This window comes from Phacochoerus africanus, chromosome 10, assembly GCF_016906955.1.
Source record: "Phacochoerus africanus isolate WHEZ1 chromosome 10, ROS_Pafr_v1, whole genome shotgun sequence".
NCBI lineage: Eukaryota > Metazoa > Chordata > Mammalia > Artiodactyla > Suidae > Phacochoerus > Phacochoerus africanus.
This window is the reverse complement of record NC_062553.1, coordinates 110891-136497: the sequence shown is the minus strand read 5'-3', so window position 1 is coordinate 136497 and position 25607 is coordinate 110891. Positions and strand designations below refer to the sequence as shown.

At 57.7% G+C, this 25607-nt stretch overlaps 3 protein-coding genes and 1 non-coding gene across 6 annotated transcripts; 3 read left to right on the top strand and 1 right to left on the bottom strand.

Annotated features, from left to right (window-relative positions):
• Nucleotides 1–571: 571 nt before the first annotated feature.
• Nucleotides 572–688, top strand: LOC125110418 (small nucleolar RNA SNORA28). The gene has a single exon (XR_007130604.1). It is a non-coding gene; the product is annotated as a small nucleolar RNA SNORA28 (small nucleolar RNA).
• A 7681-nt stretch (nucleotides 689–8369) lies between these two features.
• SLC49A3 (solute carrier family 49 member 3) lies at nucleotides 8370–16812 on the top strand. 3 transcript variants are annotated; one of them, XM_047798660.1, is made up of 10 exons: nucleotides 8370–8510; nucleotides 11660–11818; nucleotides 11961–12174; nucleotides 12312–12388; nucleotides 13371–13508; nucleotides 13630–13746; nucleotides 14418–14570; nucleotides 14778–14935; nucleotides 15131–15240; nucleotides 15760–16812. In XM_047798660.1, the coding sequence occupies exons 1-10, from the start codon at nucleotides 8385–8387 to the stop codon at nucleotides 15939–15941; spliced, it is 1434 nt and encodes a 477-aa protein (XP_047654616.1). In that variant the 5' UTR covers nucleotides 8370–8384; the 3' UTR covers nucleotides 15942–16812. The 3 variants fall into 3 exon arrangements, with proteins under 3 accessions (XP_047654616.1, XP_047654615.1, XP_047654617.1); XM_047798659.1 differs by lacking the exon at nucleotides 8370–8510 and adding an exon at nucleotides 8625–8792; XM_047798661.1 differs by lacking the exons at nucleotides 8370–8510; nucleotides 11660–11818 and adding an exon at nucleotides 8625–8792.
• Nucleotides 16611–19911, bottom strand: MYL5 (myosin light chain 5). Its single transcript, XM_047799347.1, has 8 exons — nucleotides 19875–19911; nucleotides 19453–19499; nucleotides 19237–19344; nucleotides 18988–19063; nucleotides 18078–18182; nucleotides 17610–17688; nucleotides 17061–17109; nucleotides 16611–16709 (listed from the first exon to the last, which is right to left on the bottom strand). The coding sequence occupies exons 1-8, from the start codon at nucleotides 19909–19911 to the stop codon at nucleotides 16611–16613; spliced, it is 600 nt and encodes a 199-aa protein (XP_047655303.1).
• A 3371-nt stretch (nucleotides 19912–23282) lies between these two features.
• ATP5ME (ATP synthase membrane subunit e) lies at nucleotides 23283–24809 on the top strand. Its single transcript, XM_047799171.1, has 4 exons — nucleotides 23283–23420; nucleotides 23741–23795; nucleotides 24328–24426; nucleotides 24725–24809. Exons 1-4 carry the CDS (start codon nucleotides 23283–23285, stop codon nucleotides 24748–24750), a joined length of 318 nt encoding a protein of 105 aa, XP_047655127.1. The 3' UTR covers nucleotides 24751–24809.
• The last annotated feature ends 798 nt before the right edge of the window (nucleotides 24810–25607 follow it).

The window sequence follows — 25607 nt, the reverse complement described above, 5'->3', positions numbered from 1 at the left end:
GTCTGCGACCTACACCGCAGATCACGGCGATTCCAGATCCTTAACCCACTGAGGGAGATCGGTGATGGAACCAGCATCCTCATGGATCCTAGTCAAGTTCATCACCATTGAGCTGCAAAGGGAACACCTGAAACGTTTCTAAAAAGAAATAATAAGACCTAAATGAATGGAAGGACATCCACGTTCATGGGTGGGAGATGATATTGTTAGGATATCAACATTCCCCCAGGTGATCCACAAGCCCTACCAAAACCCACGCGGCTTCTTTTTAGAAATCGGTAATGTGATCCTAAAATTTGTTTGGAAATTCAAGACGCAGAATAGGCAAAACCATCTTGGAAAAGAAGAACAAAATTGGGTGACTCCCATTTCCTGATTTCAAAACTTACCACAAAGCTTCAGCAATCAGGGCAGTGTGGTACTGGCATAAGGACAGACACAGAGATCAATGGAATAGAACTGAGAGTCCAGGAATAAGCCCTTACATTTACGATCAACTGATTTTCAGGAAGGATGCCAAGATAATTCATTGGAGAAAGGGCAGTCTCTTCAGAAAATGGTGCTGGGTTGCAAACAACACTCCATGGCAGATGATCAGAACTGTCTGACACAATTTGCTCTAGCAAAAAGGTCTAGCCTCCTCTGGTGTCCTCTCTGTGAGACAAGCCATTACGTAGACTTAAACAGTGCTCCCGCCGCTGCCACTGAAGGACAGAAGAGATGTTCGCTGATTTAAGTTCATGAGGGGGAGAAGGGGAGGGTCTTGGGTACCACCCTCAACTGCTTGGCCTTCTGAGATTTCACCACTTCATCTTAATCTGACCCGGCAGCTAGTACCGCGGATATTTGGGGGCATTCCATTCTTAGTTTGAGTTGCTCACCTATGAAATGCAGTGGATGAATTTGGTTTGTGAATCCTCTTAGAGTTATAGTTAACATTCTGTGTGTGGTTTTCTGAGGGAGGGTCTCAAAGAAAAAGAGCAAGATTTGGAATGCGCATGATGGAGACTGAGGTGTAAGATAAGCCATTGTACGAAAACTTTATTTCCATGTAGAAAAAACAAAGAAACGGTGCTGCAAAATTGAATATTCACATGCAAAAGAATGACATTGGACTCCTAGCACACTCCACCTACAAAAATCAGCTCAAGTGCATCAAAGACCTAAATGTAGGCGCTCAAACTTTAAACTCTTAGAAAAATATATAGATGTAAATCTTGGATTAGGCATTGGTTTCTTAGGCCTGATGCCCCAGGCACAAGCAACAAAAGCAAAAAATGGATAAACTGAATATCATCAAAATAAAAAAAAACATATGTATTTCAAAGGACACCATGAAGAGAGTGAAGAGACAACTCAAGGAATAGGAGGAAATTTTTTCAAATCATATTCTGATAAGAGACTTGTACCTGGAACACATAACGAATATGCAAGAATACAAACAATGCATAAACTTGTAACTCAACAAGAAAAGACAAACAATTAAAAGAGGAACAGATTATGTGAATAGATTTCTCTAAAGAAGAAATACAAATGGCCAATAAGCACATGAAAAGATGCTCAACATCATTAGCCATCAGGGAAAAGGAAATCAAAACCATGAAACACCACTTCACACCCACCACGACGGCTACGATAAAAAAGGCAGGCAAACACAAGTGTTGCCAAGGACGCAGAGAGATTGGAATCCTCAGGACTGTTGGTGGGAATGTAAAATGGTACAGCTGCTTTGGAAAACATACTGGCAGTTCCTCAAAAAATTAAGTGTGAATTTAGCATGTGACCCAGCAGTTCCACTCCTGGGTACAGACCCCAGAGAAATGGAAACATGTCCACCCCAAACTGGCATACAGGTGGTGTCCATAGCAGCATTAATCTCAACAGCCCCAAGATGGAACAACCTAACATCCATCAACTGATGAATGGATTTAAAAAACGTGGTCCATCCCTACAATGAACTATTATTGGGCCATAAAAAGGGAGCAAGTACTAACACATGCATCAGCATGGATGAACCCTGAAAACATTATGCTCAGTGAGGGAAGACAGTTACAAAGAGCACACACTAGGAGTCTGTCGACAAGGAATGTCCAGAACCAGCAAATCTGAAGAGACAGAAAGCATATTAGCCATTGCCTGGGCCTGGAAGGCTGGGGGCGAATGGGGCGTGACCGCTAATGGGAACGGGGCTTCTTTTAGCGGCGCCAAAATGCTCTAGAATTGAACACAGTGATGGCCGCACACATTTGTAAATACACTCAAGTCTGTTGAATTACACACATTAAAAGGGTGAATTACATGGCGTGAGGGTTATATCTTAATAAGGCTGTTATTTAAAAAGCGAATTACAAAGTAAAGTACAAAATACTTAGAACGGATAAAAACGAGAGTGCTGTGTGTTTCGCTCCATGGTGAAAACATAAAGCTAGATAACTAACTCGCGCCGTAAATGCGCGCACACACGCGTGAATGACCAGCCCACACGAGGCGAGAACAGTCGGGTGTCCGTCTCGAGAGCACAGACATGAAAAGTGAGGTATCTAGTTCATGCCACATACAACATGTTAGCTATTCAACGGACAGCTCGCACACACAAATAGATACCCGGTTCCAATACGTACCAGGAGAAAATTGGTAGCTGTCTTGTACCACACACAAATTCTCATGCCACACAGTAGACAGAAAAATGAGATACTAATTTCAGCCATAGAGAGAAAAGGTGAGACACCACCGCACCCTTTAAACAAATAAATTTGACATTCATGTCCCCCAGCACTCCCTGTTTAACTTCCACGTCGGAACACCACGCTCGAAGACTCATCTTGCGGTTCCCACACGTGAGAATCCAGGCGCTCATCTCAACGCAGCGTTTGAAAATAGATCCCAGTGGGAAGCTGTTCTCCACGAACCTCTCGAGGTCTGTTTCCGCCTGGTCCAGGGGCTCGGAGCAAGGTGCTCCCAGCTGAGTCACGAAGGTTTGTCACAGGGGCGTTCCGCGTAGACAGGCCTGTCCCCTCCGGGAGAGGATGTGCTTGCAGGCCAGAGGAGAGCCGTTCTCCCTCTGGAAGGCAGGATGAGGGTGTCCCCGGCAGGTCTGTATAAAATCAGAGTTTCCTACCTCAGGGTCCTTTTTCTGAAACCCATGCCCTGCCTGTGCAGGTGCCACGTGCCTCTGACTCGGGGCCTTGTGCTTCCTGCAGACGCATGCGTGGGAGACGGTGCTGGTCACCCCGTGGGCTTGTGGGAGAATGACTTCTCCCCAGTGCCACCGACCACCTCAGGCCCTTCGTGATTTCTGAACTACAGGTAATTTACACACACCCACACCCGCACCCCCACCCACACCCCCACCCACCCACACACACACACACACACACAGTACACACCAGAGAATGAGACGCCCATTTTTTCCATTCAGGCAGAAAAATTAGGATATACACACAAAAGACAAAAGCCATCTCGCACCACACATACCAAACCCCACACAACCTTGCATAACACACTGCGAACACACGCTAGACACCCATCTCACACCACACACACAAAATAGATGGACATCAGGCCATGCAGGACATAACATATCCACACCCACACACACACACGTGTGTGTGCAGTGCAACCTCACATCATGCATGTGCAAAAAGTTGCCTCTCTCATATACACACACAAGAGTAAGCAAACCAGCCCCTGTTTCTTTCGGCATGCTGGGCGGTTCTGAGAAGCATGGCTGGGTGGGACCACAGGCTCCTCAGGGGGAGGGGCAGCAAGCTGGGTTGACGATTCTTGTTGCCACGATGCTGAGGTGTCCCTGAGCCCAGCTACGCTGAGGGAGACAGAGGAACACACAGGGTGGTCCTGAGGGCCTCTCTCTGGGGGGCCAACTGGACACAGGCCATGGGGGCCAGAGCGGTTCTTCATTTAAGTACGTGGGCCCATGTTCAGGCGCAGGTTTGCCAAGGGTTTGCACTGGACCGGTTCCCTGACTGGCCTCCCACGTGCATAACGAGGAAGCCACACTGTCCTTGTGAGGCAGCCTGAGAATCCAGATTCTGATTGACTTACTCAGTTCCTTGCCTCGGGCGGTATTGGGGTGTGGGCTTCAGCAGGGCTGGCAGGAGTGAAGACTCCCACCCTGGAAGGGGAGGCTGAGGTTCTGGAAGCAGACGGGTCCTGCCCCCTTGTGTGCTCTGGGAAGTGGGCCCCCTGGAGAACCCACCAGGCAGGCAGGGCCCAGACATGCAGGGGCCGCCACCCACCCCATGCATCTTCTGCCTGGCCAAGGCCACGTGCCAGCCCAACCTGCTCCAGGGGTTCGGGACAGACTGGTTCCTGCCCTCACATAGCTGACATGCTCCTGAGAGGAGAAGATAAAAACCAAGCAAATGCCAAACAAACAGGATGGGGCAACCTACCTTGTCAGCAGACTTCTTCCCAGTGTCACCCTCTGAGAAGGGGTGTTGCCTCTGCTCCAGTTGTAGCAAAGAGACCCCTTGCGGGTGCCTGCCGATGAACAAGACACAGTTTAAAGAAACACATCAGCCTGAAACGGCCTCAGTTAATGCTAGTGTGGGATAGGAGTACACCTTCCGTCAAGAAGAAAAGAAAAAAAGAAACTGAAATACAGATTTAGTCATAGTTATGCGTGTTGAGTGTTTTTTTTTTTAATTATTTATTTTTTTTCCCATTGTACAACAAGGGGGTCAGGTTATCCTTACATGTATACATTACAATTACATTTTCCCCCCAGCCTTTCTTCTGTTGCAAGCAACATGAGTATCTAGACAAAGTTCTCAATGCTATTCAGCAGGATCTCCTTGTAAATCTATTCTAAGTTGTGTCTGATAAGCCCAAGCTCCCGATCCCTCCCACTCCCTCCCCCTCCCATCAGGCAGCCACAAGTCTCTTCTCCAAGTCCATGACTCTCTTTTCTGAGGAGATGTTCATTTGTGCTGGATATTAGATTCCAGTTATAAGTGATATCACATGGTATTTGTCTTTGTCTTTCTGGCTCCTTTCACTCAGTATGAGGTTCTCTAGCTCCATCCATGTTGCTGCAAATGGCATTATGTCATTCTTTTTTATGGCTGAGTAGTATTCCATTGTGTATATACACCACATCTTCCGAATCCAATCATCTGTCGATGGACATTTGGGTTGTTTCCATGTCTTGGCTATTGTGAATAGTGCTGCAATGAACATGCGGGTGCACGTGTCTCTTTTTTTTTTTTTTTGTCTTTTGTTGTTGTTATTGTTGTTGTTGTTGTTGTTGCTATTTCTTGGGCCGCTCCCCGCGGCATATGGAGGTTCCCAGGCTAGGGGTTGAATCGAAGCTGTAGCCACCGGCCTACGCCAGAGCCACAGCAACGCGGGATCCGAGCCGCGTCTGCAACCTACACCCCAGCTCACGGCAACGCCGGATCGTTAACCCACTGAGCAAGGGCAGGGACCGAACCCGCAACCTCATGGTTCCTAGTCGGATTCGTTAACCACTGCGCCACGGCGGGAACTCCTTTTTTTTTTTGTCTTTTGTTGTTGTTATTGTTGTTGTTGTTGTTGTTGCTATTAGGTGTCTCTTTTAAGTAGAGTTTTGTCCGGATAGATGCCCAAGAGTGGGATTGCAGGGTCATATGGAAGTTCTATGTATAGATTTCTAAGGTATCTCCAAACTGTTCTCCATAGTTGCTGTACCAGTTTACATTCCCACCAACAGTGTAGGAGGGTTCCCTTTTCTCCACAGCCCCTCCAGCACTGTGTTGAGTGTTATTTTAAGCAAAACATTAAAGATAATTTTGTTGGTCTTTTTTTGGGCCGCACCCATGGCATGTGGAGGTTCCTAGGCTAGGGGTCGAATTGGAGCTGTAGCCAGCGGCCTACGCCAGAGCCACAGCAACGCAGGATCTGAGCCGCGTCTGCGACCTACACGACAGCTCATGGCAACGCCAGACCCTTAACCCACTGAGCAAGGCCAGGGATCGAACCCGCAACCTCATGGTTCCTGGCCGGATTTGTTAACCACTGAGTCACGACGGGAACTCCCTAAAGATAATTTTTGAAAACAAAAAACACGGTTGACCACTAGAGGGTAGAAATCTTTAAGATGTGATGGCTCATAAGATGTGCAGATGCATTATGGGCTCAGGAAGACACTTCCGTGGATGCTGTTATACCTCGACTCGAATCCTGAACAGTGTAGATGCTTACATTGAAGATACTTGTCCAGAATTTAAACAAAACTGTTTCATTAAATGTGAGCAAAATAAGACATTGTTTCCTAATGAATGTACTTCCCACATTATGTAAGTTTTAAAAATTAAGCTTCTTATTTTTAGATAATTATAGGTTCTGGTGCAATTGTAAGAATTAATGCCAAGATTCCTTGTGCATTTTGCCCAGCTTCCCCTCAAAAAACATCTCGCAAAACACAGATGTGCAGTAACACAGCCATAACGCAGATGCTGATACAATCCGCGGTCTTATTCAGACTTCGCCGGGTTCAGTTGTAGTCACGTGTGGGAGTGTGTGTGTGCCTGACACCAGCGTGTCACGTGTAGGTCGGTGTGTCCACCCCTCCGTCCAGATACAGAATGTTTCCCCCACGGGCCCCTCCTGCTGTCTGTGTAAGTGCCTTCCTCCTGCTCCCCAAGCCCTAAACAGCTAAGTCGTTCTCCATTGCTAACATGTTATCTTTTCAAAAATGTTATACAAAGGGAATCATATAATATCTAAATTATTGAGCTTGGCTTTAATTTCCCCCCCCCCCCGCCCCCCGGCATACTAACCCAGTGATTCACCCAGGCCACTGGGTGTGTGAACGTCCGTTTCACCCCAGAGTGGATGCCCCTCCCTCACCACTGGCGCCGGAAAAGACACCTGCGTTGTTTCCAGTTTGGGCCTATCACGAGTAAGTCTGCCGTGAACATCTGGGTACTGTTTGTGTGTGAACATAAAATTTCATTTCCCTGGGATAAGTGCCTAAAAATGTAATTGCTAGGTCACATGACAAGCTCGGGTCAGTCTTAGAAGAAACTGCCAATGGGTTCTACACAGTGACTGCAGCATTCTACATTCCTATCGGCCATGTGCAAGTGACCCAGAAACTGCCCGCTGGCATTTGATGTCGCTGTTTTAATTTCAGCCGTTCTGAAAGTTGTAATACTCACTGTGGTTTTAACTTGCCTTCCTATTGACAATGATGTTAGCCGTGGAGGGTCATCTGCCTTTTGTTTATTCTCGTCACTGAAATGTCCCTGCATATCTTCTTCCCCTTTTTCTAACTGGACTTTTTTTTTTTTTTTTTTTGCTGTTGAATTTTGAAGGCTCTTTATACATCATGCTGGTATACACACCAGCCTTTCGTTAGCTACATGGCTTGCAAATATTTCCTACCAGGCTGTGTCTTCAGAAACCTTTTGATAGGAATTGTATTAAACCTATAGATCAATCTGGGAAGACCTAACATCTTTACTATGTTGAGTCCTCTGATCCATGAACATGGTATGTCTCTCCATTTATTTTTAGGTCCTCATTGGTTTCTTTCATTACCATTGCATTATTTTTAGTATACAACTCTTGTGTATATTTTGCTAAGTTTATACCCAAGTATTTAATCTTCTTCAAAGTAATTGTAAATGGTATATGTGTTATCATTTTGGCTTCACAAGCTCAGTGTTGGTGTATAGAAATGTCACTGATTGTTGCATGCTGCTCTTGTATTCAGCAACCTTGCTGAGGTGCCTAACTCACATGAGAGCCCTCTGGATGGGGAGGAGTCACAAAAGTGGAGACGAACAAGAGCCCAAGGCCAGCGACTGGTCCATTTACATTAGCCCTACCTAAGCAGCTACACAGGTGACCTCAGGAGGAGTAATACTGGGTGAGTAGTGGAGAGTAGGTGTCCAGTGGACCTTGGGGTAGGGAGGAAGCTGGGCAGGAGGAAGCTGTCCACAGGGGAGCTCTTGCGGGAAACACGGCACCTCCCTTCTCCCTGCCTTCAGCTACAGCTGTCTCCATCTTAAACAGAAACCTATGTCTCCTTGCTCTCCCCAGCTGTTTTCTCAGCGGTAACCAGCAGATAATAGCCAGGTGAGGAGGCTGCTTGCCTCCCCTCTGGCCGAAGGTTCTGTGCTCTGGCACAGCCCTCTCCCTGGGTGGGACTCGGCCAGCATCACTGCTGGCCACTCTCCCGAGGTCCTGCTTCCCGGCAGGGCTGAGCCTACTGACTAGTAGGGATCGAGGCTCTTTGCAAACTAACTCCAGCCTCCTCTTCCGGGCTGGCCTCCTGCTGCTCCCTGTAACTCGTTCGTTCGGACCTTAGGAATTGAGGGGTGGGGTGGAGGAAGGGTTCTCTCCATAAGCCCTTTCATGAAGTGCGGACCTTCTGCGAGATGGTATCTTCGCGGGGCCCTCTCCTGCACCCATCCGCGTGGGCGTGTCCATTGCAGGGACGGCTTTGGCCCCTGCGAGGGGATTTTGTCCTTGCTTCTGCCGCAGACTTCCGTCCTGGCCGGCCGGTAGGGTCCAACTTCTTAACTCCTCCCGTTTCCGCCTGGCGGCCCGGTGACCCGGGCCCCCGGGGCGGGGACTGACCCCACCCCTCCTGCGGGGGAGGTCCCAGCCCGCGCTCTCTTCCAAGAGCCGGCGGCCCGGGCGCGGTGGCGATGGCGGGGCTGGCGGGGGACAGCCCGGGGGCCGCCGGGCCCCTCACCTTGAGCGCGCTGAGGGGCTACCGCGCCTACGCACGCCGCTGGGTCTTCCTGCTGGTGATCAGCCTGCTGAGCTGCTCCAACGCCACGGTACCGGGCGCGGGGGTCGCGGGTCGGGATCGCAGACGGGGGCGTTAGCTGAGGCCAGGACCCCGCTGAGCCCCGCGCCCGAGTCTGCGCACTACTCGCCCCCTCCGGGGACAGGGTTCCCAGGGCGCCCGCCTCTCCAGAGAAGCAGCCAGTGAGAGCCCTGCCGGTTCCGGGGTCCCACTCTCCCAACCTGCTCCTCCCCCAGACTCATCCCTGGGGTCCCCTTCTCTCTGCCCAGCCCATCACCCCCAGCGGAGCTCAGCCGGTGAAACTTCTCGGTCCCCTGGCCCTGGCGGGGCCAGCCTCTCGTGCTGGGACGGGCGTCCTCAGGCACAACCCGCACATGAGCCCCGAGTGGCCGCCTGCTGGCGCGTCAGGCTGCAGTGCTGCCCCTCACAGGACCCCCTCCGCTGGCCTCCCTAATGCGGACCCCAGGGACTGACTTAATGGTGGAATGCGAAGCTGCAGTTGGCCTCAGGACCCGGGGCTCAGGAAAGCCCGGGCAGTCAGAGACAGTCAGGCAGCAGAGATCTGGGAGGAGGAGGGGCCCGTAGGTAGGGGCAGCCCTGGGAGGCCCCCTCTGAGAGGTCCTCAGGCCCAGCCACTCTTGGATGCTGGCCTTGCTGGACTGAGAGTGGAGGGCCAGCGCCCTGCTGGGACAGGCGGCATCTGCGGCCTGGGCCTGGGGTCTACCGTGACTCCGGAAACTTCTTTTCTCTGCAGGACACAGCCGGCCCCTGTGTCTGGATGCCTGGAAACCAGAACTGGGTCTGGGTGCATAGGTCTGAGGAGGCAGAGCAGGGTCCCCCCCCCCCCCCCGGTGCCCACCCCTAGTTGCTGTGATGAGTCTGAGAGCAGATGGGCTTTGGGGGGACCCTGAGAAGTTCCTGCTACATTTCTCTTGCTCACAAGTCATTATTAGCAGTCAGGAATCGCACCAGGAGTCATCACGACCCCTGCCGTGGTCACGACAGGGAGTGCTGGCCACCAGGTGTGCCCTGACCAAGTCCACTTAACCACTTTCTTAGGCGGCCTGCAGCCTGATTCTCGGCGGCTCAGGTTCTGACAGGGCAGCGTGAAGGGCAGGTGGGGCAGTGCTGGGAAGAGGTCTGGGTGGCCCCAGCGTGGGTCTGGGGGAGAGCACCTGGTGGCTGTCAGCATTCTCACAGGGACATGAGGGGGCACCTGGCAGGGCTGGGAACAGATGGAAAGGAAATCTTGATTAGTGGGGACAAACAGTCTTCCCCACGTTGTCTGGTGTGTTTTATTTTTACTTATTTATTTATGTATTTATTATTTTTTTTTTTAGGGCTGCATTCGCAGCATATGGAGGGTCCCAGGCTAGGGGTCCCTTCAGAGCTACAGCTGCCGGCCTACATCACAGCCACAGCAACGCAGGATCTGAGCCACGTCTGTCACCTACACTACAGTTCATGGCAACACCAAATCCTTAACCCCCTGAGTGAGGCCAGGGATCGAACCCGAAACCTCATGGTTCCTAGTCCGATGCGTTTCTGCTGTGCCATGACAGGGATACCTGCCTGATGTCTCTGCCTGGCTGGCCACAAGCTCTGGGGAGGGACCAGCAGGCACGTGGCTGGCGAGGGTTGGGCATGGCTCAGCAGGGCAGGCATGGGAGCAGACCCCAGGCTTTCTCACTGCTGGGTCAGGCTGGGTAGGAAGCAGTTGGGCCTGCGTTGAGCTCTTGCTGAACCTGGGAGGTCTGTCCTGGAAAAAAGGAAGAAAAGGCAGCTGTTGCCCAAGCTTGCTGTCATGTGAGGCCTTGTGGTCAGAGCTCTGTTTGGGTCAGAAAGCCTGGATTTTGCTGCTTCCTGCATGGAGGTTGTGGTCGGGTGCAGGCTCCTGAGTTCCCAGGTCCTCTGAGAGCTGGAGCGATCTGGGGCTTAGATTTGCGGCACCCTGTCTCCGGGCCCAGCCTGGCCTGCCCGTGCCCCCTGCGGTAAGCCGCGGTGAACCCCTCCCCTCTTCTTGGCCTCCTATCCGTCAGGGACTAGCGGTGTCTCACTTCCTCCAGAGAGCCTTCCCTGGTTGACCCAGCTGTTTGCTGAAGGTCTGCAGGGTTAAGGAAGGGTCGCACCACTTGGCAGCGCCCATGTCTGGAAAATGTCGCCTGCTTCAGAGAGGGTCTCACTTCCCAAACACGTGGGTCTCCTGGAGGGAAGGTCGGGCTGGCCTCAGGCAGGGCTGGCGTAAAATGCAAGTGTTTCCGCCTGGGATTCCATCACCAAGTTTGCAGACAGGCCGAGGTGCCCTTTGTACACCACCCCCTCCCCCCATGAAAGCAGCCCTTCTGCTGTCCCTTCCACTTGGCCCACCATGCTTCTGCCCTCGTCCACCTGGGTGTCCCCCACAGGCACTGGGTGTCCCCTCGAATGTGCTCCTCTGCCTGGTCTTCCTCGCAAACTACACACCCATGTGACGGGGCTCTACCGGCTCCCCTGCCCTGACCCTGGCCCACTGTCTGTGCTCCAGCTCCGTGCAGAACCCAGTAAGCCCCCTTCACGCACAGTGCCCCCCCCACGGTGGACGCCTTGTCCACTGACAGCCCCCGGACCTTCTCCTTGGAGGGCCAGTCCTGCTGGGGCTCGCTGTCCTGCAGGCTCCAGCCAGGCTGTCAGCCTGCCCCCAAGACCACGCGTGCAACGGTCCACTGGTCCATGTCCTGGGCGCACCATGGGAGCCCTCAACCGGTCCTTCCCTCTGGGGTGACCGGCGAGCACCCTGGCCTTTACAGGACTCCTGGGCCCTTTGTCTACCTCCAACCTGCCAGCCCAGCACAGGACGGCAGGCAGCTGTGGTGGCTCTGGTGCCTGCCTCCTGGGCTGATGCCGGTGTGTATCCCACAGCTGTGGCTCAGCTTTGCACCCGTGGCTGACACGATTGCCCAGCACTTTGGCCTCTCCACCGAACAGATCAACTGGCTCTCGCTGGTCTACCTTGTGGCATCCATCCCGTTCGGCGTGGTGGCCGTCTGGGTTCTGGACTCTGTTGGGCTCCGCTGGGCAGTGAGTCAGACCCCCTACCAGGGCCCGAGTGTGGCCTCAAGAGATCCGGGGCCCCAGGCAGAGCCACGGGGCGGTGGGTGGAGGTTGGGTGCCGGGAGGGGGTCTGGGCGGGCGGGCAGTTCTTCCGACTCCGCCCTTGCAGATCCTCCTAAGCGCATGGCTGAACTTTGCGGGGAGTGTGATCCGCTCCCTGCCCTGCATGCTCACCACCATCCACGACCCCTTTGCCTTCCTCCTGGGGGGGCAGAGCCTCTGCGCCCTGGCCCAGACTCTGGTCATCTTCTCTCCAGCCAAGCTGGCCGCTCTGTGGTTCCCTGAGCACCAGCGAGCCACAGCCAACATGATTGGCACCATGTGTGAGTCCCGGGGCGGGAGCCCACGTCTCCAGCGCCGTGCGTGGCCCCGGCCCCGGCCCCTCTGGGAGCGGGCGGGGCTCCTCTGTGGGCTGGGACCAGCCTGCCACGCCGAGCTGACGCATGTCCCCTCCATCCAGCAAACCCTCTGGGCCTCCTGGTGGCCAACCTGCTGTCTCCCGCTCTGGTGAAGAAGGAGGAGGACATTCCCGTGATGGTGAGGGACTCACAGGTGCACGTGTGTGCCTGTGTGGTGCGCGCACCGTGTGGCTGGTGTTTGGTGTGTCCTTGGGTGTGTGTGGCTGTGTGTGTGTGCGTGTGCACCCATGTGTGCAGGCGTGGTGGGCAGTGAGTCCACACCCATCCCTGTGAGTGTGCACTTGCCACTCTCGGTGCTCACGTGGGTGCGTGCACTCTGTGCCCGTGAGGGTTCCACCTGTGCGAGTTGTGGGCACCTTCCCAGGGTCAGGCCTGACCCCAGGGGCCGGGAGCTGGCCTGGTTTCCTTGGCCGGGACAGAGCTCCACGGAGGTGAAAGGCTGGCTGGAGCAGGAGGAGGCATTTGGGCGACAGGGAGGGATCAAGGGGCCAGCAGAGAAGGGCCCTCAGATGCAAGGTTGAGGGGTGAGGGTGGCAGCCAGATGCCAGTGTGTCTGCTGAGCTAGGGGAGGGCGGAGGGAAGGGTCAGCCCGGGGCAGGCAGTTGGCGTCGGCGGGATGGACACCTGGGGAAGTGACTCAGTCTGTGAGGAATGCGTCAGGGAGTGAAGGGTGTGCTCGGAGTGTCCAGGGCTTTGATCAGGTGGAGGCGCAGGGCGGGCTCAGGGTGGAGGGGGTGGGGGTGTGAGGGGCTTCCAGCAGGATGCATGTTGGGGTTGCTCACAGAGGTGGGAGGGGGCCCAGGTGGATCCCACTTGGATGGCTGGGTCTGGCGCTTCTAGAGAGGGTGGCGCTAAGGCCATCGCGGTTGCGGTCTTCTTTGGGTGCTATTTTGAAAGCTGGGCTTCCAAATGCAGCAAAGCCGAGCAGGCCCAGCGCAAGCCCTGGGGCTTGCTGACACACACCCGGGGCTGACAGGTGGGTGGGCTCCAGAGCAGCAGGTGTGAGGCACCCATGCGCGTGTGCATGTGTCTTTGGGGGGCCTCGCTAGTGCTCTGTGCATGCGTGCACACATGTGCATTCACGCATGCCCTCTCCACAGCTGGGCATCTACACCATTCCTGCTGGCCTCGCCTTCTTGCTGGCCACGGCATGCCTCTGGGAGAGCGCGCCCCCCACCCCACCCTCTGCTGGAGCTGCCCATTCCACCTCTGAGAAGTTCCTAGACGGCCTGAAGCTGGTCAGTGCTGTGCGTGCTTCGTGCCCCCAGGGCTGGGGGAGGCCGAGGAGGGGAGGGCGGCCGCCCCCTGGACCTTTGCGTGTACTGTGGGGCTCCGGGCTGAGCAACCCCTCCCCTTCAGCTGGCAAGGAACAAGGCCTACATCATCCTGGCCGTGTGCTTTGGGGGCGGCATTGGCATCTTCTCCAGCTTCTCGGCCCTCCTGGAGCAGGTCCTCTGTGTGAACGGCTATTCCAACGTGAGTGCTGGCCTACCCTCGTGCCTGCCCGTGCAAGGATAGAGCTTCGGGGGCTGTCACCCCGCAGGCTGCGTGCCTCCACTGCTCTTCTGCATGCAGCTGTGGAGTTGCCTGGGGCCTCCGGGAGCTGCACTTCCACACTTGGGTGGGGGGACCTTCTGTCCTGGGTGCGATTGAGACGCCATGTGAGAATCTGTCTGCAGGCACTGGGAAGGGGTGGTGGCCAAGCCCAAGTGTGTTTTGCTTGGGTTTTGTGTGGCCCTTTTCCCCTGCCCCCCTGCAGCCCGAGGGCCCTTCGATACTTGGAAGCATCTCTGGCCATGCCCTCCACTGTCTGGCATCAGCCCTGGGCGTGGGGTTCAGGCCCTGCATGTTCCCAGTTCTTTGGGGTGACAGCCCCGAGGGGTGTCTGCAGCAGCCAGGCCGTTGCTCTCTGGCAGTCGTTCCTCTAGAGTTCTTGGGTGGGGGTGACCCGGGGAAGTGGACCCTCCAAGGGTGGACCTCCCTTCCCCAGCCAACGGTGTGGCGGCGCATCCCGCGTCCTCCCGCTGGGCCTCGGGCACTGCTAGGTGACCCTGCGAGGGCTCCCTGGTGACAGCGTACCCCCTAAGGATGACTGCTTCCTCCTTGGGCCCCGGCGATGGGGTGCCCCACCTCCTTTTCCCCTCCAGGAATTTGCGGGCCTCTGCGGGGCTCTCTTCATTGTGTTTGGGGTCCTGGGGGCCCTGGCTCTTGGCCTGTACGTGGACCGAACCAAGCATTTCACGGGAGCCATCAAGATCGGCCTGTGCCTGACATCTCTGGTCTGTGTGGCCTTTGCCCTGGTGAGAGTCCCCTTAAGCGGAGACCACCTTGCAGGGGTGAAAGTGGGGCGTCCCGGAGTGGGGCGGCTGGCAGGTTGGGCCCAGGCGCTGCCTCTTGGGGTGGTCCCTGAGTGGTCCACCAGCTGCAGGACCGGGCTAGGTCTGGGTGTCCAGGGCTGCGGCTCATCTGACTGCTGCCCATCCGTCTGGGCCACGCTCTGCCCCTAGGTGTCCCAGCTGCAGGGACAGACTGTTGCGCTGGCTGCCATCTGCTCGCTGTTTGGGTTCTTTGGCTTCGCGGTGGCACCTGTCGCCATGGAGCTGGCCGTGGAGTGCTCTTTCCCTGTGGGTGAAGGTGCAGCCGCAGGCCTGCTCTTCGTGCTGGGGTGAGTCCATCTCCCACTGCTTCCCTGGGGGCCCGGAGACCCTCCCCTCACCCCGCCCCAGGCCGCACAGCAGGTAACCTGGCAAGAGGCTGCCTGTTCCGAGTGCCTGCTGCGTGCGGGCCGGGGCCAGATGCTGGGGCTCAGGCTGGGCAGCGAGCAGTGCCCGGGCAGGGCTGAGAGCCCTTGGCTGTGCAGGCAGGCCGAGGGTGTGCTCATCATGATGCTGCTGGCTGCCCTGACCGTGCGCCGCGCAGAGCCGTCCTTCTCCACCTGCCAGGACGGCCAGGACCCACTGGACTGGAAGGGTGAGTGCTGCAGCCTGTGGGGCCCTGAGGGCGGAGGCCAGGAGGCCACTCCCCACCCACGGGCTGGACCTCCACTGTCCTTAGAGGGCGTATGCAGGACATCCACAGGCGGTCGGGGTGGGGCTGGAGGGCGATAGCAGAACCCGCGCGCCCTGTAGTGGGAGCAACCTTGAGGCCCTGACGAAAGCGCAACCTCTGACCCCCCCCATGGGAGTGGTTTTGAAATGAGATCAGGGAACGAGACAGAGAGAGAAAGACAGAGATGGCGTCAGAGAGATGGGACTGGGGTTGACCCCAGACAGGGGCAGTGCCGGTGACCTTGGGGCTCAGAGCTCACAGCCCCGGGGCAAACCCACCTTTGGGGCCTGTTGGGGCTGGGATGGAGTCTGTCCCTGGGGTCCCCCTGAGGCATGGTTTTCAGGGTCTGCGGGGCTCTGCCAGCGCCGTGCCCCCTGCACCCGGGTGGGGAGCTCTGGCGTGCGGCGGAGCCTTGGGCTGAGCTGGACTGTGTCTCCCCAGTGTCCATGCTGCTGATGGCCGGCCTGTGCGTCCTCTTCAGCTGCCTCATGGTGCTCTTCTTCCACACCCCGTACCGGCGCCTGCAGGCTGAGGCTGACGCAAACCCCTCCATCCAGGAGGACACGTGCCCGGCAACCTCAGAGCCCTCGGGCCACGCGCCTCACCCAGCAGCCACCCTCTGAGGCCCTGTCCGGGCAGCCCCAGCCCCAGCCCAGCCCCAGCACGGATGCCGCAGGAAGTCGAAGCAGCTCCTTCCTGGAGCCAACGCTCCTGCTCCTGCTCTCTTCCAGAGAGCCCGCAGAGACATCGCAGGGGCCTGCAGAGGGCCAGAGGCCAGGGAGCAGTTAGCGTGTCCAGAAGGGGGCCTGGGAATGTGAAGGGGCGGCCAGCAGAGGCAGGATGGCCCATTGGACACCCCGTGGCTATTAGCAAGAAGAGCTGCCGCCGTGTAGACAAGAGGCCACTGACAAGTTGGGATGTGCCCGTAGCCAGGCCAGACCTTGGTGGTGGCGCAGGGGCTGTGGTGGGGAGGCTGGCCTGGCATGAGGGGCACAGGCTGAGGGAAACCGGGTGGGTTGGGGATCCCGAGGGTCCCGGATGGCTGAGTCCGGAGTGGACAGGTGTGGGGCAGGCCTGCCTCGAAGGAGCCCATCCCAGAGCCACTCTCCAGCTCTTCTGACCACTGAATGACCAGACACCCAGCCGGTGCTAGCACAGGTGGGGCCAGGATGGGCTGGAGGGGAGGCCAGGGGTGGGCCCCAGGAGACACCTACTCCCCCAGCAGAGATACTCACAGGCAGGTTTGTGGATTCACATTTATTGAACTGACCACAGCCTGGTGGGGGTGCCCCTCACTCCTTCTCCTCCCCATGGGTGAGCATGTAGCTCAAAGCCCTGTAGTCCAGGTTTCCTGCGGCATCAGCGGTGGAGAACTGGAACATCTGGTCAACCTAGGAGTTTGGCAGTGGAGTGTCGGGCCCAGGCAGGAGTGGGAGGGAGTGGGAGGGTCCCCAAGGCCACAGCTAGCGGGCGAATTACATGCACTGGCTATAATTGCAGGGCTCCAGGCTGTCTTGTTTCTGTGCCTGGGGGGAAGGAAGGTGGGGGAGAGACCCTGCAGAACAAGGGGTGGGGCCAGGGCAGGTGTTCCCCTCCTGGACACTGGGTGTCCCACCCATCCCGTGCTACAGCCTCTGGGGGCTGGGGTGCATCTGCCTCCTGCCCCCACCCCCTCCGAGCCCTGAGGGCCATGCTTGGGCTTCACAGAGGGACTTGGGGAAGGAGGGGGCGAGGGACCAAACCTCATCGGCAGTCATCTCGTCGGCCTGGGACATGAGCAGCCGCCTGATGCTGAGGATGGGAGGGAGGAGCTGAACTAGGCTGCTCTGGAGAAGGGATCAGCCCCCGACGGGAAGGGTGGCCACAGGGGAGCCCTGTGATGGGTCCTCGTGGGGGGACAGGGCTGCCCCAAGGTGTGTCTGCCCACTCTTCAATCCCACCCACTCAGTGCAGGTACCTCTCGGGAGCCTGGCCTTGGGCGAGTCCTGGGTGCTGGGGGGCAGCTACAGCGGCCTTTCCTGACTCACACACCCCTAGGGGGCAAGTGCCTGGTACAGCAAACATGCCCCTTCCTGTTGTTTGGCCAAAGTGGTCCCCAAAGGGGCCAAAGACCCAGTGATGGTCCGAGTGGCGGTGACCACTGGCCCTGCGTGGATAGGACTGGTGTCGCCCTCAGCAGCCTCAGGGCTCGGGTCCTGGGCAGGCCAAGCAAGGCCCGAGAGCTGGGGTTGGGAGTAGGCTCGGCCTCCCTCCTACCCTGGTATTGCCTGGGCACCTGCGGCCACACTCACTAGTCCTTGTAGATGCTGCCTTTGCCGTCTGGGCCCAGCATCTTGAAAGCGTTGAGAGTGGTCTCCTCTGCATCCGTGCCTGCCCACAGGAGGCTTTGGGACCCGGGCGTCTGGGCTCCGTGCCCTCCCCCTGCATGGCCCCCTGCCCCAACCACCAGGGAGACCCTCAGCTCCTACCCTGGGGGCGGTGGGGAACTGTTCCCCTAGGTCCCACCAGGCCCAGAGCTGGGCAAGTGCTCAGTGAGCGACAAAGAAGACATGGGGCTGGGCTGAATGTCAGCTCACCAGCCCTGGGGGCCGCCTGCCACATCTGAGACAGATGCAGGTCTCGAATGCCAGGTTCCGGAGCTTTCTCAAGAGACCTCAAGATTCACGTTTTTAAGTGAGGTGTCTGGATGTCTGGGTGTCAGGAGCCAAGCAGATGCACATGCGCTGTAGCTGACATCTGCGGGCTGGCCCATTGCTCACCGCTCAGCTTCTGCCCAAATATGTTTAGGAACATGGTGAAATTGATGGGCCCGGAGGCCTCCTTGAGCATGGCGTCCAGCTCGTTGTCCTTGACGTTGGTTTTGCCTATCTTGGAATGAGGGAGAGTCCCTGGGCAGGAATGTCACCAGCCCTGGATGCCTTGTGGTTGAGGCAGGGGCCCCAGGGGGTCATTCTCCAGGCTACCCCAGAACAAAGCGGGGGAGGCTGGAGGGAGGGAGGGAGGTGAGCCAGTGCAGGGATCCTGGGCCCAGGCATGGTGAGGGCAGCTTCTCAGAGTCAACAGAAGCCAAACCCTAGCCCCGGAGGTGGGCTGAGCTGGGAAGAGGAGCCCGCCGGGAACGTCTGTGATCTGCTTACCTGGGCATGAGGGGGCCTGGAGGGAAGGCAAGTCTGTGTGCACCTGCCCTGGTAGAAAGCAGCCTGGCCTCCCCAGCTCCAAGGACAGCTGTCCCCAGATGGGGAGTGGAGGGAGGGCCGTGGGCTGGGCTGTGCCGCCCCAGAGGGACCAACCTTGGGCTCTTCAGAGGAGCACAAGCAGCCCTCCCTGCTGTCTCTCAGCTCCCTGCCTGGGCCGCCCCACTGTGTCTGGAGGTGGGAGGGCAAGCCTCCCTTTGCAGAGGCATCAGCTCCTCCCTAGAGCCCTGGTCCCACCTCCCTCTCTGGGATGCCCCGGCTTGGGTTGCACTGCCCACCTGGTGGGGCCCTCTGCCCACTCTGATCAAGCTGGAGGGGAATTTCTCCCCAGCAGAGGCCTGGCGCATCTCCTCTTGGCCAGTGGGCAGTCAGATCAGGCTTCGGGGCCAGAGGCAGAGGGAGGCTCTCTGGGACTGGAGGACACTCCTGGGAGGGGGAGGGGGGGCTGAGGCAGAGTTCTCCCCAGGGCACGTACCCAGGGAGGTGTAGGTGTCTTTCAGATCCTCCTTGTCAATGAAGCCATCTCGGTTCTGACCCATTAGTGTGAATGCCTGGAACCAAGGCCAGGGTCACTGGGCTGTCGGCCCGGCTGCACTGAATGAGGGCAGGTGCCCCCGCATTGGCTCTGGATCCAGAATCATGCAGGGTCTTGTCACCTGCATTATGACTCCCAGGGGTCCCCTTGGGCAGGGTGGAGGGTCCCTGGTCCCGAGTAGAACCTCACCTCCTTGAACTCCTGGATCTGGGTCTGCTCAAAGTTGGAGAAGACATTGGATGACGCCCTCTGGGCCCACAGGGCACCCCCTTCCTTCTTCTTGGTCTTCCTGCTGGCCTGAGATGAGAACGCCAAGGCTGAGGGCCCCCCCAGCCTGCCTGAGGGTCTCCTCGGGGGCACCCAGGCATTTGGGAAACAATGCAGAGGTAAAGTGGATGGAGGCACCTGGGGCTCCAGGGGGCTCCCAAGCCCAGGTCTCTGGGCTGGAGCAGCTGCACATGCTTGGCATGGTCAGAGGACCCCCTGAGGAGCACTGTGCGCCAGGTTCATCCTGAACTATGTCCTGCTCTTTCTGCCACCCAGCCAGGAGGACCAGGAGCAAACGAACCACGCAGATGGCCAGCAAGTGGATAGGCTCGTTCTGAGAGTCCCACTGGGGCGAAGCCCAGGACCCCCATCTCCCAGCCCCAGCTGTCACCAAGGCTGTCAAAGGGTGTGGATCTGCTCCCACCCTCAGCACCTGCATACTCTCATATGTGTGCACAAAGTCAACACACTCAGACAAAACTCACGCATGTGAGGTGCCCACAGCCACGCATGCACATCATGTACAAACACACACACACGTGTGCACACAGCACACTCACCATGCCTGATGGGATGGTCTGTGCCCTCCGTGCCCATGCCACCTGTCTTAAGCTCCTACCCAGTCCCCCAGGACAGCTCAGACTCCAGCCGCCACTCCCTACAAGGGCAGGATCAAGGCTCCCCCAGGGACAACTGCAGAGTGAGCTTCGACAGCCAGCAGTGAGTCAGCTGCCCCATCCTTCCCCACCCAACAGGCCCCCAGCCTCGAAGGCATTTCCTCACCTGCCCCTCACCCTGGAGCCTTTGCTCTTGTAGATTCTGTGCATCGCCAGGGCCACCTGCATGTGGGCCAATGGCCTGAAGCTGCAGAAGCCAGAGGAAGGGACATCGCCCCCAGGTTTGCTGTGAAAGGCCCTGGTGGCCAGTTACCAAGTGTTCTCCAGGCATGTTCTGTGTGCCCTCATCTTCCGCCTTGGTGGCAGAGATGTCCCAAGCCCTGACTCCAGCCCTGGGGCCACTCTTCCTGTCCCCTGGCAGGGAGCTCCTCGCCAGGCACTCCGTGGGGGATAACATTTCTGGGAGGAGGATGTTCCTTGGTGGTGGGGTGCAGAGCCTGGCGGGAAAGACGGGGCCTTCAGGCCGAGCAGGAGGAGGAGGCAGTCGGGAGGCCCCAGTCTCACGCCTGGAAAACAAGGTTCCCAGCGCCCAGAGCCAGGTCTGGATGGGGTTGGGACGAGCGGCAATCTCTGGTTGCTGGTCCCCAGGGCCACATCTCTGGACCACATGGCACCTGCTGCAGCTGGAAGATGAGGGCCCATACCTTCTATCTCCTGGTGCCCCTGAGGTGCTGCCATACGTGAGCCCCAGGGCAGCTCGCCACTTGAGAAGCCTGGCCAGGAGTGTACGACCTGCCTGGAGGGACCTGGGAGTTCCCCTGGGACTCTGCCTGGAGAACCCCTGAGGGCGAGTGTGTGACAGAGACGGGCTGATCCTGATCCTGGGCTGCACAGGCACCCCCACCGCTCCCAGCCAGGCGGGTCTGGACTGACCTTGGCTGGGCTGCAGGAGTGGGGAGTGCCACATCGAGTGGGGAAGGCCCGTGGGGTCTGTGTCCAGGAGACCTTGATTCGGGGACAGCCAGAAGAGGCTAGCTGAGCCCCTGGGGAGGCTTCCAGGGGCTGGCCTGGGGCTGAACACAGCACTAAAGATAGCCATGGAGCCTGGCTCCTAGGAGAATATCGGGATTCAGTGTGGACAGCTGGCCCTGACAGGTGCAGGGGTGTCAGCAGGAGGGCCCTGGGTCCAGAGCCAGGTTGGACCCCCCCTCTGCGGTGTCTCCAGGAAGCCCCCTGGGCCAACACAGGCCTCCCCCAGCTTCAGGGGGCTTTCCTGGGCAGTTCGGTGTGAGTTCCTGTGCCTGTGTGTGTCTCCCACTGGTCACCAACCTCCCAACCCCCTGCTGTGAAAGCTACTGGTATGCGATCCCCCCACCAACACTCTGGCCCCACCTTCAGCCCCAGAGACACTTATTTTTGATTCTGGAAGCAGGAATTGCTGAGGAGTAGGTTTATTGTAAAACCCAGGGAAGGGAAGACACATTTATCACTTGAGGTCATCTGCTCAACCCCTCAAGGGCAAGACTGGGATGCACGGGCTGGGGGTGTGGTGGTGGTGCTTAGCCTTGCCACATGACTGGCATGTTGGTAGTGGAGGCGTTTTGCTTTGTGCCCTGTGGGGTCAGCCTGTGCTTACAGCTTTTTCAGGGATCAATGAGTATGAGTGTGCGTGTGCGTGTGTGTGTGTGTCGGGGGGGGAGCTGTTCATGAGGGCTTCTGCTCACCCCAGGCTCTGAAGAGGCCACCAGATGTCAGCCGGTGTCAGCCAGGAGTCTTCAGAAGGTTCAGAAAAGGGCCCAGCTGCCCTGTAGAGTCTGCCACAGTGTTCCCACTCCCAGTCTAGTTGATTTTCTCGTTTCTGGGTTGGGAGGCCCGGAGCCAGGACTCCCAGGAAGTGGAGAGGGAGGAGCCTCTGTCAGGCCCCTGGAGGCTGACCCAGGAATTCCTCGGTGCAGATTTACTGAGCACCTGCTACACGCCCTGGGGTTTTCATCCCTGCATGCTATTCTCTTTACAATCATAGTTTCTCTTTGGAAAAAGTCCCCCCGCCTCTGCAGTGCAGCCAGGACTCTTACGACGCCCCCCCCCGCAAGCCCTGGCTCTCAAAGAGCACTTATGCCTGGAGCAGCACAGGGCCCAGGAGAGGGGTGGTCCTCCCACCAGAGCCTCAGCCCCATTGCCATGGCGACTATGTGTCAGCACAGGAGGCTCAGTTGGGAGGCTCTGTGACCACCACTGCCTCTCTCTGGGGAGCGCCTCTGCACACCTGGACTGGCCAAGCTGTGTCTTCCCTGGGTGGCTGCAGAGCTAGAGGAGACTCCTTTGAAGGGGCAGAGTGCCCCACCAGTGCCACCCCTGCCTCCCTAGCAGAGGGCAGCTGAAGTGAGCACCAGGGCTTGTTGCACGTGGACCTCGAAGCTTGGGGTTGCATGGTTCTGAGGGCAGAAGTCAAAGAGAACCAGGGAGCAGGCTCTGCTAGGGTGGCCTTTCCAGTTAGACCCCAGCCCCCTCTGCCAGAGAGGCTGCTGGGTTGAGGAAGCTCTAGCTCTGCTGGGGGGCTGGGACTTGGTGGCTGGCGGAAGGGGGCACCCAAGGCAGTGCAGCCCCAGGAAGGGTTTATGAGGCTACGTGGTCCGCCTGGCCTGTGAGTTCTGAGGGGCTAGCAGCGGCCACTCCTTTCTGTTGAGAGCCAGCCTGCACTCAGGTCACACTTTGTACCGGGACTCCAGATTCCCTGTGCAGAGCCTCGAGCCTCCTCCGGGGCCATCCTCAGGGCTGACCTGGGGCGGTCCCGGTAATGGACGGCCTGGACGTGGCTGGGGCCACCCTACAGCCCAGGACGTAAGGACGGAGAACAATTCATTTCGCACTTTGTAAGGTGGAATTGCATTTTTCAAACATTTGTACCTATCGCCTGCGGGTCTCCATTTGCACTCAAAATTGTCCAAAAACAGGAGTTTCTGTCGTGGCTCAGCGGAAACAAATCTGACTAGTATCCACGGGGACGCAGGTTCCACCCCTGGCCTCACTCAGTGGGTTAAGGATGTGGCAATTGCTATGGCTGTGGCGTAGGCCAGCAGCTACAGCCCCGACTCCACCCCTAGCCTGGGAACCTCCATATGCTGTGGGCGCGGCCCTAACCCCCCCCCCAAAAAAAAACCCCAAAAAACCACAGCCCGAAAACATCACTGGCTGCAGGAACCTTCGCCAGAAGGTAAGGCCGTTGCGCACGCGCAGCCAGGTGCGAGCCGTGCGCCCAGTGACGTCACCCCTCCCTCCACAGGCGCGCGCGCCGTTCCCTCTTTGGACACCAGGGGGCAGGGCACTGTGCCTGCTTGCTGCCGACGGCGCATGCGCTTTCCAGAGTGCGCTTCCACGTCTCCACGGTTTTCCGGACTTTTGCGGCGTCCTCCTCGGTCAGAGAGTGCTTCCGGTGCGAAGGTCACGGACAAGATGGTGCCGCCGGTGCAGGTCTCTCCGCTCATCAAGGTGAACCAGGCTTCCCGGCCGCCGCCGGGTCCTCGGCTCCTCCTGGCCCCGCGCGTGACCTCCGCGGAGGTCGAGACCCCCGGACCGGCCCCCGCCTGGCGGGTCGACCATCCCTCTCTCACCCCATCGCGCTCCGACCCGGAGTCTGCGATTCACCCCCGTCCCCAGCCACCAGCCCCCGACCCCGCGGGCAGTGACCCCTGTCTTTACCCCTCCTCCCACTCCCTCGACCCCCGCCCGGCGCCCTGAGCCGCCGGCTGGGGCGAAGGCCCTTGGCCCCGGGTCCCTCTCCGCCGCCTCTGACTGCCTTTTCCCCGCAGCTCGGCCGCTACTCCGCCCTGTTCCTCGGTGTGGCCTATGGAGCCAAGCGCTACAGTGAGTGACCACGGGGCGCGCACCGGCCTTCTCGAAGCCAGTTCGGGCTCCCGGCGTCCGTGAAGTAAACGCGCTCAGGACAGGATGGAGGGCAGGGTGGGAGGCGTCAGACCCAGGAACCCCAGCGGCCTGGACCCCTGCATTGGCCCCAGCAGCCAGGACCAAGTGCATTTCGAGGCCGGGCACCGCGTGGGGAATCGGAAACTTTTGGTTCCTGTTAAAGCTGGTACCGAGTGTGTGTAGGAGCGCTGCGGCCTGACCCGAGGCAGCTCCTTACGGCGCCGAGGACTGAGTCGGGGGGGCAGCAGCGGCGACCCTGTAGCTGCCCTCCGAATTGGGCTCTTTGTTAAGGGATGAATGTCAGGCCTTTACCTAGTTCCAGGTAAAGGGGAGTGGGAAATAGGTGCTTCTGGCGTTCACAGGGCTCCTGTGAAGATAACTTTGCCTGCGGATTGAGTTCCTTTTATGCAGCGTTTCAGTGAAGAAGTTCGTTGACAGTCCCTTTTCCCACCTTCCTGTTTTCCTTCAACAGATTACCTGAAACCCCGGGCAGAAGAGGAGAGGAGGATAGCAGCTGAGGAGAAGAAGAAGCAGGATGAGCTGAAGCGCATTGAGCGAGAACTGGCAGAAGGTACTCATGTTGTTGCATCGCGTGTATTTGCCCCCACCTGGATTTTCAGACGCAGCTGATGCTCTAGATGAGGCTGCCTCCTTTCTGCATGCTGGGTGGGGGCGTGCGGGTGTGTGTGTGTGTGTGTGTGTGTGTGTGTGTGTGTGTGAGAGAGAGAGAAACAGTCAGGGGTATTGGCCAGGGATGGGCCTTTAAGTGGCGCACAGCCAGTCTCAGCAGGAATGAGAGGCATCTAAAGTGGTCCTTTTGGCTTGCCTGAGTGTGTAACAGCACGTGTTTTTTCCTTCTAACCTTTCAGCCCAAGAGGACAGCATATTAAAGTGAGCCTCCCTTTTTCCAGAGCAGCGTGGACGTGGACAAATAAAGCTTTCTGTGCTGTGTGATGCTCTGACTTGCCTTTACTGTCCCCAGTTGATTGGTTTCTGGGCCCAAGCTCAGCAGTTGTATGTGCGGTGCAGGTGGGGAGGCACTCATCACTAATCCAGACCCAGAATGCAGGGTGGAAATAGGGCGGGGAGCACAAAGCCTCCACTGCTGGCTCTGCGGATCCAAGGGGAACCCCAGAGGATGCAGTTTGTAACAGACACAGCCCACTGAGGCATCGCGGGTGCTGCTTGGTTTTCTCTCCTTGGCCCTGACCCAGACCCTTGGATGTGCTGGGCAGGGGCTGCCTTGCACACGGTGGGGATGGAAGCGGCCTGAAGCCCTCAGAGTCGGGACATGGGTCTTCTTTCCCCCTCCACAGCTCTCCCCTTGATCCCAAAGCGGGGATGTGGCCTTCTGAGGCCCAGGCTGGGGTGCAGCCAGCCGTTCTGGGGACTGAGCAGACAGTAGGTGCCACCTCTGTTGGCTGTGTCCCTTCAGCCCCAGGCCTGGTGTTGGAAAGTCAAAAGTCACTGTTGCTATCTCAGTGCCAGGAGCAGACTTTATTTGTAAAATGTGGTGCAGCAGACGAGGGATCCGCTGTTACTGCAGCAGCCCCAGGTCGCTGCGGTGGGTGGTGTGGTTTGGGTCTCTGGCCCAGGAACTTCCACGTGCCATGGGTGCAACCACAACATAAAAGTAAAAATGAGTTCATCTGCAAATGTGAGGAGAAAATGAAAGGTGGCAAACAAGTCCTTCAAAGCCCTGATTCTGGTTAAGGTAAGGCTCCGGTGCCCGAAGGCGTGTGCCCCTGCCCC